The 11,247-nt window shown below is 37.0% G+C and overlaps 1 protein-coding gene across 1 annotated transcript; it reads right to left on the bottom strand.

Annotated features, from left to right (window-relative positions):
- Positions 1-1,320: 1,320 nt before the first annotated feature.
- On the bottom strand, positions 1,321-10,509 carry LOC122014573 (phosphoenolpyruvate carboxylase, housekeeping isozyme-like). The gene is made up of 10 exons (XM_042570843.1): positions 10,157-10,509; positions 8,409-8,800; positions 7,856-7,940; positions 5,291-5,513; positions 5,069-5,172; positions 4,898-4,985; positions 4,469-4,623; positions 3,356-4,354; positions 2,558-2,944; positions 1,321-1,813 (listed from the first exon to the last, which is right to left on the bottom strand). Exons 1-10 carry the CDS (start codon positions 10,316-10,318, stop codon positions 1,517-1,519), a joined length of 2,892 nt encoding a protein of 963 aa, XP_042426777.1. The 5' UTR covers positions 10,319-10,509; the 3' UTR covers positions 1,321-1,516.
- Between the last annotated feature and the right edge of the window lie 738 nt (positions 10,510-11,247).

The following is an 11,247-nucleotide window of genomic DNA, read 5'->3' as shown; positions in this document are numbered from 1 at the left end:
GTAGTAAAATATGCTCTATTATGTCTACACTACGATGAAGTAATATAATACAAAATACTTTATCGAAGCCAAATAATGTAGAAGTTAAATTAAACATTTACTCCACCAGAGTATAAAACTTGTAAAGTCGTATACATATTTTAATTCGTTAATCAATGTAACCTATGAAGTAATATATCATTAATTACTTCGGAACTTTTACTAATTTCGATGAAGTAATATAACATTTTTACTTCAAAAATGATTCGATTTTAAATCGATTTTGGACTGACGATAGACTTCGGTAATTGTGTGGCGAAGTAATAAATTGACCCTTTTACTTCACGTGCATCTACTTTGGTAATTATCTACCTATTACTTCAGATAATATCCGAAGTATATTGTTGATTTTTAGCATATCAAAACTATATATATATATATATATATATAATCCTTTTTTTTTATTACATGTTAACTTTTTAAAAATTTAAATTCCTAAATTTAGTAATAAAATAAATTTTGATAAAACTAATTTATGAACCTAAAAAATTTCAATTAGATCTATAGTGCTCCAGAGTTTAAATATATTATTCTTGTTTAAAAATTAACATTACACCAATATTGATGTTTAAAGTGTAGATTTTAAAAATCAACACCACAATAGTATTGATATTTAAAACCCAGCCCAAAAGTAAATTTTTATTAATAAAATAAGCTATTTATTAATTTAATTTAATTTAATTTATTTTAATTTATATTCTTTTATAGATATTAAAAAATTAAAAAATAAATTTTCTATTAACCTTCTTTTATATATTTTTTAATTTTTATTAAAGTTTAAAAATAAAAAATATATATATATATAATAATTTAAAAGGTAAGATGAGGCATCTAAATCAAAAAGGAAAGATAAAAATTCAAAGGGTAAAATGAAAATTAAATGCGCCTTTTGGAAAAATAAAAAATAAAATATCAATGTAGCTTTTGAAATTTTGATTGCGCCCTTTTGACAAATTATCGATTCTTTTTTTTTTAACAAAGAACTAAATTAATTTCTGTAGGTATTAAATGGGATCGAAGGAAACAAAAAGATGAACTTCAATCGCTACGAGAAGATGGAGGGGATCAAATGAGTGGATCGATGAGGATGGATGACTTGAATAGGTCAAATGAGACAATGAATCATTGGTTCTATTGATCGAGATGAGTAGAGTGAATGATTTAGAACGAAAATACCAATCGAATTAAATTAGAGTAGATCAATCTACTCTACTCATGCAACAAAACATGGACTACCCATCATTTGAATCTTCCAACAAGGAGAAAACTGCAACAGAACAGTCGAATCCAACATCATCAACGATTTGACAATGTAAAAGTTCAGATTCAAGCGAACTAAAAACACAAGAAACATATTCACAGATAAGACTCAGTTTAGTCATTCTTCTTACCATCTATAGTCAGGCAACAATGGATTTGAACAACTCCATAAAACACCGAAAGCTGCGGTGGTAAATTACCTTACTGAGTTCATAATTTAACCAGTGTTCTGCATTCCAGCAGCAATACCCTTCATGGTCAAAATGAGGGTATCCTCCAGCCCAGGTGCATACTCGCTGCTAGGGTTGAGCTTCACCAACTCCGCTGCAGGTTTGTTGGATTCTGTGATCTCCCTTGATAGATGAGGCCCAACATTCACATGGTAGGAGGGGTCCCTGATTCTCTTCAAGGTATAAGCTTGGCAAGCATTCAGAGTTGTGATGTAAGCATCTCGAAGACGCAACCTCTGCTTCAGGTATGGATCGCCTTCCAATAGATCTTTGTGTCCAGCGACCTACGAGAAGAGAACCAAGGTGGCACTTCAGACAAAACATGATGCAAGGAATATAAAACTTAAAAGGAATGAACAAGGAAAACTCAGTTTCTTTTGTGGCATGTAAGATATTAGGTGGCTAGCAACAAAACAACCAACAATTGCTTTGTCAAGTGGTGACTGAACTAGATTAGAAGACTTTCCGTTGAAGGTTGAAGGTTGAAGGTTGAAGGTTGAAGGTTTAAATCCGTATAACACAACTATAGAGGGGTTTAACATTGTCACTCTCGAATGGTGTAGGAACACCTTGTGGTCACAAAAAAAAAAATATGGCCAAGATATCATATGTTCGTACTCTCAGAATTTGCAAAAGTTTAGAATCTTATACCTACAATGGAGAAGCAAATTTGAAAGACTCTTAGAACAACTCAGACTAATATGGACAAGATATTATTTTGGCAGAATTTTAAATAAACTTAAATTAGTAATGCAAGTCCTTGAAATAAAGCATAAATATATTTTTATTATGAAATAAATGGACTTAAAGGATATGTCATTCTCGCTATGCATGGTTAAAAACTTGGCAATCAAAAGTTACTTGCCTTACACAGTAAAACCACTAAAATAAGCTTCATAACTAATGTGTATAAGCAAAACCATCAGTTAACAATGGTTTCACTTTAGACTAATTGATATATATATTGATGTTGTTGTATCTCAATGATCTGCTGGGAGTTAATAAAAAATTGATGAAAAAAATTGCACCTGAAGAAGAAGATGCTTTGTTTCTTCGTAGTTGGCTCTGAGTTGCTCACCAAATTGCCACAGATCCTCAGAAACCAACAATTTATCATATAAAGCAGCTATTCCAGGATCTCCCTTGGCAAAAACCATCTCAACCAAGTCAATGGTCACCCTGAAAAATGGCCATTCGTTGTACATCTGCTGAAGAGTTTGATGATTGTTGATATCTTTTTGAAAGACATGCTTGAATGCAGCACCAAAACCAAGCCACACTGGTAGATGGAACCGTGTCTGTGTCCATGCAAATATCCAAGGAATTGCACGAAGTGATTCAATGCCCCCACTGGGTTTTCGTTTCGATGGACGGCTTCCAATGTTCATCCTCCCATACTCCAGTTCAGGTGTAGCCTGTCAATGTAACCACAATTGCATCAAGGAGAGGTGAACGGAGAATAGGGCCTTATCCAAAGGCTTGATTAGTTGATGTCACATTCCATTAGATGTTGAAGCTAGAATTTGATAGGACAAAGGGATCATTTCTCCGATAAGGTGCTATACTGATTACTGTTTACCATTGTCAACAAGATACTACCCTGATAAAGGTAGGATGTGTTAGACAACTAGATCCCTTGAGCCCATATTCCCACTTTTAGAAATAATGTGACAGGCACCAAGATCAGCACTACATCACATACTTGTAAACGAGACTGAACAACAAAATAGGTTAGCAAAGTTATGTGCAACTAACAACCCCAAATTTTCATTAAATTTCTTGTTTGCTAATTGCAAGTAATTAATCAAATAAGTTAGATTACTTACTAGGCGAAAATATTCAACAAATTGTGGTTCTCCAAAGACAATTGATCTATATTCCTTCGTAGCAACAACAGCCATTTCATCCATCAATACACGCCATTCTGGCTTTGGGGAAATGGGGGGATGCATTCCATGTTCAAGTGTAGCAGCTATGAAACGTTGCAGTGTCCTAAAGCACAAATGTTCCTCTCCAAAGGACTGCTCAATCACTTCACCTTGAACAGTAACTCTAAGAGATCCATGAATTGTACCTGGTGGCTGAGACAGGATAGCCAGATGTGTAGGACCACCACCTCTTCCAACAGTTCCACCTCGTCCATGAAACATGGTCAGTTTTACTCCATACTTGTTGGCAACATCTATAAGCTCCTCTTGAGTTTTATATAACTGCCAAGCAGCAGAAAACCGCCCAGCATCCTTCCCTGAATCTGAATATCCAATCATGACTTCTTGCTTCCCGTTAATCCTGCTCCTGTACCAATCTATTGAGAAAAGTCTGGCCAAAGCTGCTGGAGCAGCCTCAAGATCTGCAAGTTTTTCAAACAATGGGACTACTCTCAATGGATTTTTCACACGGCACTCACGCTGCAACAGCTCAACAGCCAAGACATCTGATGGAGCAGTTGCCATTGATATGATGTAAGCCCCAAAATTGTCTGAAGGAAGTTCCGCTATGACATGGAATGTGTCCAAAACATCAGCAACTTCATCTGTCTTTGGTAGGTCAATACCAAACAAAGGGCGTTTCCCATTAAGTTCAGATAAGAGCCATTCTTGACGTTGCTCCTCAGACCAATCACGATAGGATCCAATTCCCAAGTGTTTAGTGATAGCATCAACAACATCAGTGTGCCTGTCAGATTCTTGCCTAATATCAAGTCGGACAAGAGACAGGCCAAAGGTTGATACTTGGCGTAAAAAGTCAAGAAGGCTCCCATCGGCGATAGGTCTGTCGCCACAGTCACAGAGTGATCGATAGCAGAGTTCAAGAGGTTCCAAAAACTACAAGACAGCGCAAAAGATTATTTAACCCCAATGGTGGCCATCATATGTAGAATAACACAAAATAGAGATTAAAACAATTCTGTTTACCATAGATAAAGATGCATTAAGTACCTGTTCAACATCTGTAAAAGTCATTTCCTCAGGAATGTCGGAATATCCATTTGAAAGTAAATGGCGAGAGTGCTCACGTGTGTTGTATAACTTATCTCTCACATCACTAAGTATAACTCGGTAAGGCTCATTTGGAGGAACTTGCTTCCAGAACTCTGTGAAACAATAAATAAGAAGAAAACAATGAATTGTTAATCCATAGTGATCATAAGTTTGATATTTAAAAAAAAAACACGCTGAAAAAAGTGAAACTTAACAAGTTGCAATGTTGAAACATAATGGTAGGATTTTCAACAGATTTTCCTAAAATGGGAAGCAATCTAATAAATACCAAAGAAGATAAGCTCATAACACAGGTGTGAAAGCTGATATAATCCATATACATAATTACAATTATATAACAAAACAAATTCAATGAAAACATAGAACCTATGTAGTGCTTTGCATCTTTTCTCGAGGATTGATGTAGAATGTCAGCTCGTACTCGAAGTTCAGCATTGCAGCGCCACATAGACAACTACAAGAAAATATCACATTGATTCACACAAAAACATTGCAAAGGAAAGAATAAAAAACTATGATAAGAATGCCATTCAATACCTCAAACATCAGATCTTCAATTTGTGAGTAGTACAAGTTTGCAGCCATCATTCTCGCCAGCAGGCACACATCTCTTGTTACTTCTGGAGTAACTCTTGGATTACCTAAACCGTATTCCATTCCCAGATTCAGGAATCAGGATATATGCAAATCAACTACATCCATCGTAAAATAATAGGAAAATAAATGTAGGCCTAATCTAAAACCAAGGAGTTGAGTTACCATCCCGATCACCGCCCATCCAAGATGAAAATTGAATAAGAGGAGCATTATAGGGCACCCGCTCATTTATCCCAATGTTTTTCAGTGCTGTATCAACACGTCGCAAAAATTTTGGAACACCTTTCCATATAGTTTCATGGAAATAGCTCATTCCAGCACGCATTTCATCTTGAGGGGTTGGGGGAGTTCTTCGGATTTCATCCGTTCTAAAGGCAGCTTGAATCTACAAGTCAATTATTATAGAAATATTGTAATAGATACTATACAATTTTAGCAAAGATATGAAACCTTGGTTAAGCTACTTCATTAATTCAACTACATTGAACCAATTTGTTCTTGACAATTACAAGTTTAAAGAAAAATACACAACATAATGTGTTTTACTTTATAGTAAGGTAGATTACATAAACCATATAATGGACTAAAGTGGAGATTCTTTCAGGAAAAAAATGATTGGTACCTGGAATATCAAGTAAACCAGAGAGGGTGTACAATTTACTCTAGATTAAATGGAGATTGGTATGGTCCATCACATCATCACTAAATGTTCATATGAAAAGATAATATAGCTGATTTTTAAAGACAAAGCTCATTTCTTACCAGAATTATCAACTCAATTCCATGTTAGTATTAGCCCTAGTACCAATTATGAGCCGATTGTAAAAGGCTCCTTTTGTATCATATTTCATTATTAATAAAGACAAAGTTGGTTATTATATTTATTTCAATTTAGTGCTGAATGAATAAGTATAATAATGTCCTACAGCAGGAGGCTCTAATCTACAACATATCAATTGGTTGAATTGATAGTGAGATATTGTAGATATATATAGAACACTACTCTTAACTATTCCTAGTCAAGCATTAATATGCAAGGACAATATTAATGTGTTGAAACTAGTATATAGGTCAACGGATGACTTAATCTCACAAGTCATGGATATGAGATATCAAGTTGACACATGAGTATATATTAGAGAATATATACTGAATGACCCCACCATGAGAATGTTTCATGGATCGTTATATGAGTGTCATAAACATTCTCATGTGATTATTAGTATGAATAGTCCTTAGACCTGAAGTCACTACGGTTCCCTACATAAAGAGTTGTATACTTTGGTATCGACAAACGTCACCCGAAACAGGGTGGACCATAAAGTCGATCACTGGATATGCAATAAGTTATGCGGAGGGATGTGAATGATGTAGATGGGATCTATCCCTTCCATATAACGGAAGTCATATGTGTGGACCCCTTGATTAGTAGGACACAAGAATGCATGATCATACTTAAATGAGTCAATATGCGATATTGAGCTTATTTGATTGAGTGTGTATACTTAGAGATCAAGAAACACAAAGATTGATAAGAGTATGACACGGTCTATGCCTCATTGATCAATCTAGATATCAAGGATAGAAGGATTAAGTCATACAAGATAATAGACATGAAAAGGTTAGGTCGGATTTCGACATTCTCGTCACTTTGGTAACAATAATGTCTTGCTAGATGACACTCATTGTTTATGTATCTAAAATAGTTTTAGAGATATTGCTAACATTACGAGAACCTATTGGATCACACACAAAGAACAAGTCAATGGAGATGGATTCATATGATGGATCATTGGATTAAGTATAATTCAAATTGGACTAGACTCAATTGGATCCAACTATTGGATTGAGTCCAATTCGAATTAAACTTAGTGAGTCAATTAGATTGATGGTTAATGAGTTGGACTCATTAAGTGATTTCATGAATTTGAATTCACGAAAAAAGAGAAGTGTATAATTTGAATTACTCATGCATTGGATGCATTGGATGAAGAGTAAACAATTTGAATTGCTCATGCATTGGATTCATTAAATGAAGACAAATATTAATGTCAATTAAGGCAATTGACATTAAGGCATAAGGTAATTTCATGAATCTATAAAAGGGGGTTTTTGGATTCATTTTCATGATGAATTTTTGGTGTTCTTGCTCTTCTTCCTCCTCCTCTCTTCACTTGGTCGAAACTTCCAAGAAGGGTTGCTAGCACAACCTTTGGTTGTTTCATTCTCCACTTTGTGAGTTTGTGAGACAAACGAGGCTTGTTTGTATGGATAACATAGAGGCGCGGCCACTTGATCGCACTAAGATCCGCATCTAAAGAAACATTGCTGTTGGGATTGCGAATGACACGCAACAAAGGTATAACCCTCTCATGTAAAACTTAGTATATGGTTTCCTTTCGCATGGATCTTATGGAAAGGAACTAGATGTTTTCCGCTACGCTTTCGCGTGTTTAGCGTCTTAGTTTCTTACATTCCATGCATTACAAATTCTGAAATCCTATTTCTGACGCTCAAAATATCAATGATAACAAAGTGTTAAACAAGTTGGTGATATGGGTTGTTAAATTATGTATTCCCTTTAAACAGGCTTAGATTCTTCTCTCTCCTCTGTTTCAAGATTAAAAAAGATCCCAAAATCAAACATGTAGCTTCCAGCTCCATGAAAAGTTGCAGAAATTAAAAAGATGCTCATTTAATGTAACGTTCAGCATGTGGTAGAATTACCTCTCTCTGAAGAGCCTCATCAAGCTCCTGCTTATCATCAGGAGTGATGTCTTTCGTATTCAACTGAGTCAAACAATTCCTTATCCTGATTAAAAGTATGGATCATATGTAAGAAGCCAATTATCATCGTCTTTTAGCTTGAAAGATGCCAACTTCATTTCATTACCACTAATCATTATTAAACAAGTACAATACACCAAGAATATTAAGATGAATTTTTTTCTAAGATTTAGAGATATAGCAGTCAATTCATTTGCATTTTAGATATAGGGCCAGTTTTAACTGTGACAGTGTGTGCAACTAGAAAGTATAGCAATGATGCAGGTCCTCATCATGAAGTTTATGAGAATTATGTAGGACAAAAAGAAGAGGTATAAAGAAAACCAATAAATAAATAAATTGTTCCAATATCCTTTCCAGTATTTAAAAATTAAATCCACAAATGGACCAGGTTAAATGCATCTACACTAGCTCATCGAGGAAAAAACCAACAACCTATTTGCTCCCAAAATGATTTTGGCAAGTAGATTATAATTGACAGTTAATAACAAACCTTGCATGCTTCTGGAGCAAGGATCTTCTGACTGACTGAGTCGGATGTGCAGTCAAAACCAGATCAACTGTCTGGTTTTTCAAAGCATCAAATACCTCTTCTTTGGACTTCTTCAGCTGCACCACAAGACGCTTAAGTGTTTCCTCTATATCTGATTCAGTTGTTGCAGAATTTTCATCTACAAAATCCCCCTTTTTCAGCTTTATCCTTCTACGATAGGCAATTTGGACCTCCTCAGCCAGATTGGCCAAGTTAAGCATGTGGGAGAACGATTTTGTAACCACGATAGTGTCACCTGCATCCAAACTAGTCAACACCTTTCCCAGCTCCTCTAGCTTCTGAGATTCATGTCTCTCTTCATATTCAGCAGAAAATTCATACAAATCTTGAACCTGACATGGAAAATGCAAGCACAAGTCAAAACTTTTAGCTTGCTTAGATGGACAGCAGATCTTCTGATCCGCAATCCCTAGTCCCTTCCGCAATTTGCACATCGGATCACGGCCGGAATCCGACCAAATTGGCTGCGAGCTCCCCTGGGTTCACCTTCCCACCTAGGTTATAATTTTGGGTCAAGTCAGGCGGCCGGAGGCCACTGGTGGTGGGTGGGCCCCCCTGCTCAACACCATACAATCCGCCCACCGCCACGGCCTCCGATCGCCTTGGCTTGATCCAAAATTATAATCTAGGTGGGAAAGTGAACCCAGAGGAGATTGTAGTCAATTTTGGCCGGATTCTGACCACAGTCCGATGCGCAAATTGTGGAAGGATCCAGGAATTGCAAACCAGAGGATCTGGACTCGCTTAGATGGTAAGGACTTCAAAAGTTGTTCTCATAGTCTTGTGTTTGAATCCTACCTTCATATAAAGCATAATTAAAACTCTTAAGCGGTGACTTTGCCTTAGACTTATCAAAAATAGAAGCAAGCTTCCAATTATGTATTCGTAAAAAATCCATTAGCTTCATCAGATGATGAAACCAAATAGTGAATTTGAAAGAATATGAGCCTGCAAATGGCGTGGCAATCTACAGACTGTAAAACTTGGAAGGACACCAGCCCTCAAAATCTTATCCTCCACACTAAGTTCAGCTATAAGCCAACCTGCATTGGGCATCCAAGACATCGTTTGAAGTCCAAGTTTCAACCATAGACTGCTTCTTGACTCTTATATCTTTATAAAAGAACGTAACTTGTGTGGGACTTGGACCTGGCAATCCCCTCTATCATGACATACCATCTCAGACCTCGACCTCCACTCTACTCACTAAAAAAAGAAGGCATCTCATCTAAGCCATTAACCACCTCAACGGACGCTCATTCTCACCTAGGTCAACCTGAATCACAGTATCTTTCTCCATTCACCTTAGAACTTAGTCAGAGTTCCCAACTCGCGAGCAAAAGAGTACTTTGTCCAAATACCCCAGTCAAGAATGTACTCAGGTTGCCCCTAGCTGGGAAGGCTAAACATCTAAACTACCCGAACAGAGCAACGAAAGCCACCTTCAAACAAAAGGAAGAAACGAACAACGACCTTAGGATCCTGCCAAGAAGTAGCTCGAATGGATCAACATAAGAACCATCCAACACGATGTAAAATCAAAATGATTTACCAATACCACCCACTTCGACCGGTCAATCACATCTAAGAAAAACAATTTTTCTTCCATTTCCTTGTATCTCAGCCAAAACGGCATCAAAGACCCGATCAAACCGCAAACATCAAAAACACAGACAGAGTGAGCATACCGTCTCTCTGATTTCCTCGCCGTGGAGATCTTGAAGGATGTCAAGGAACCGATCCAGGAGAAGGGCGTCGTACTCGACCAACTTATCGTCATCGGAGACCTTCGCCGGAGCTAGAAGCCTCATGTGGGCATCAATGGATGCCATCATCTCGAGCTTATTCATCACTGCCAGTAGATCTACTCACACTCCCCGACGATCTCAACCAAGCAAATAAACCAACGACGAGGTGAATGGGAAAGCTGCTTTTGTAGAAGGCGGCGACGAGGAGAAAGGAAGCGGCCGCGCCTGCGCTAGCAGCGGCAGTGGAAGGGTTCGATTCATAAAGAAGTCATTATCCTCGACTTTAGCTCAGTTAATAGAGCATCTTTTGGATACTTATACTATTAAACATGCTTTGTTTTCCCTTATTTGTCGCTAATGGCATGTGTAGTAGGTTTAAGTGAGTCCATTATTGATGCAAAAAAGGCGGAATCCGCCGCCCCGACGGCCCCCTACTCCTGCCCCACGGTGATGTAGGAGGAGGGTTAATCAGGGTGAATGCTGGGTTGACAAGTGGCTGGGTTTCGAGGCTTTTAAGTCGGCAGACGGGGATATTATCCCACATTGCAACCGTCGACACTCGAACCGCCGCGTCATGATGCAAGCATCCCAGCCACTTACCAACTGATCCAGCCCCTGGGGGCTTAAGTGAGTCCATTATTGATTTAACTAAAGCGTGATATATATATATAGAGAGAGAGAGGAAATAAGTCTTTATTTTCTTTTTCAAATTAGTGCACCCCACTTTATTTTTCTATTCAAAAATGTGTCCAATGTCATTATTCAATCGTGTACATTTACCCTCTTCCTATTCTTTAATGTCTTTCTCATAATTACCCCGTAATTAACTAAATTCTGAATCAGTCAAACCCATTATAATAATTATAATTTTATAGCTGCTACATATATTATGTAGCTACGATTTCATAGCTATTAATACTTAATATGTTCAAAAGTATTAATATTGTAATAATTACGATTTCATAATTATTACTATGCGGATTTAATTTTGTTCACTTACCATTCAGTTGTAACAATTACAGTTTCAAAGT

The sequence above is a fragment of the Zingiber officinale genome, chromosome 8B, assembly GCF_018446385.1.
Source record: "Zingiber officinale cultivar Zhangliang chromosome 8B, Zo_v1.1, whole genome shotgun sequence".
NCBI classification, from domain to species: domain Eukaryota; kingdom Viridiplantae; phylum Streptophyta; class Magnoliopsida; order Zingiberales; family Zingiberaceae; genus Zingiber; species Zingiber officinale.
This window is presented reverse-complemented; position numbering and strand designations above follow the sequence as displayed.

What these genes read in the sequence shown, in the direction of transcription:
- LOC122014573 (XM_042570843.1), bottom strand. Translation starts at nt 10,318, where the DNA reads ATGAATAAGCTCGAGATGATGGCATCCATTGATGCCCACATGAGGCTT. An exon ending in TTGAAGATCTGATGTTTGAG is followed by an intron (nt 4,986 to 5,068) that starts GTATTGAATGGC and finishes ATTTTCTTGTAG; the next exon opens with TTGTCTATGTGGCGCTGCAA. An exon ending in AGATGCAAAGCACTACATAG is followed by an intron (nt 4,624 to 4,897) that starts GTTCTATGTTTT and finishes ATTGTTTCACAG; the next exon opens with AGTTCTGGAAGCAAGTTCCT.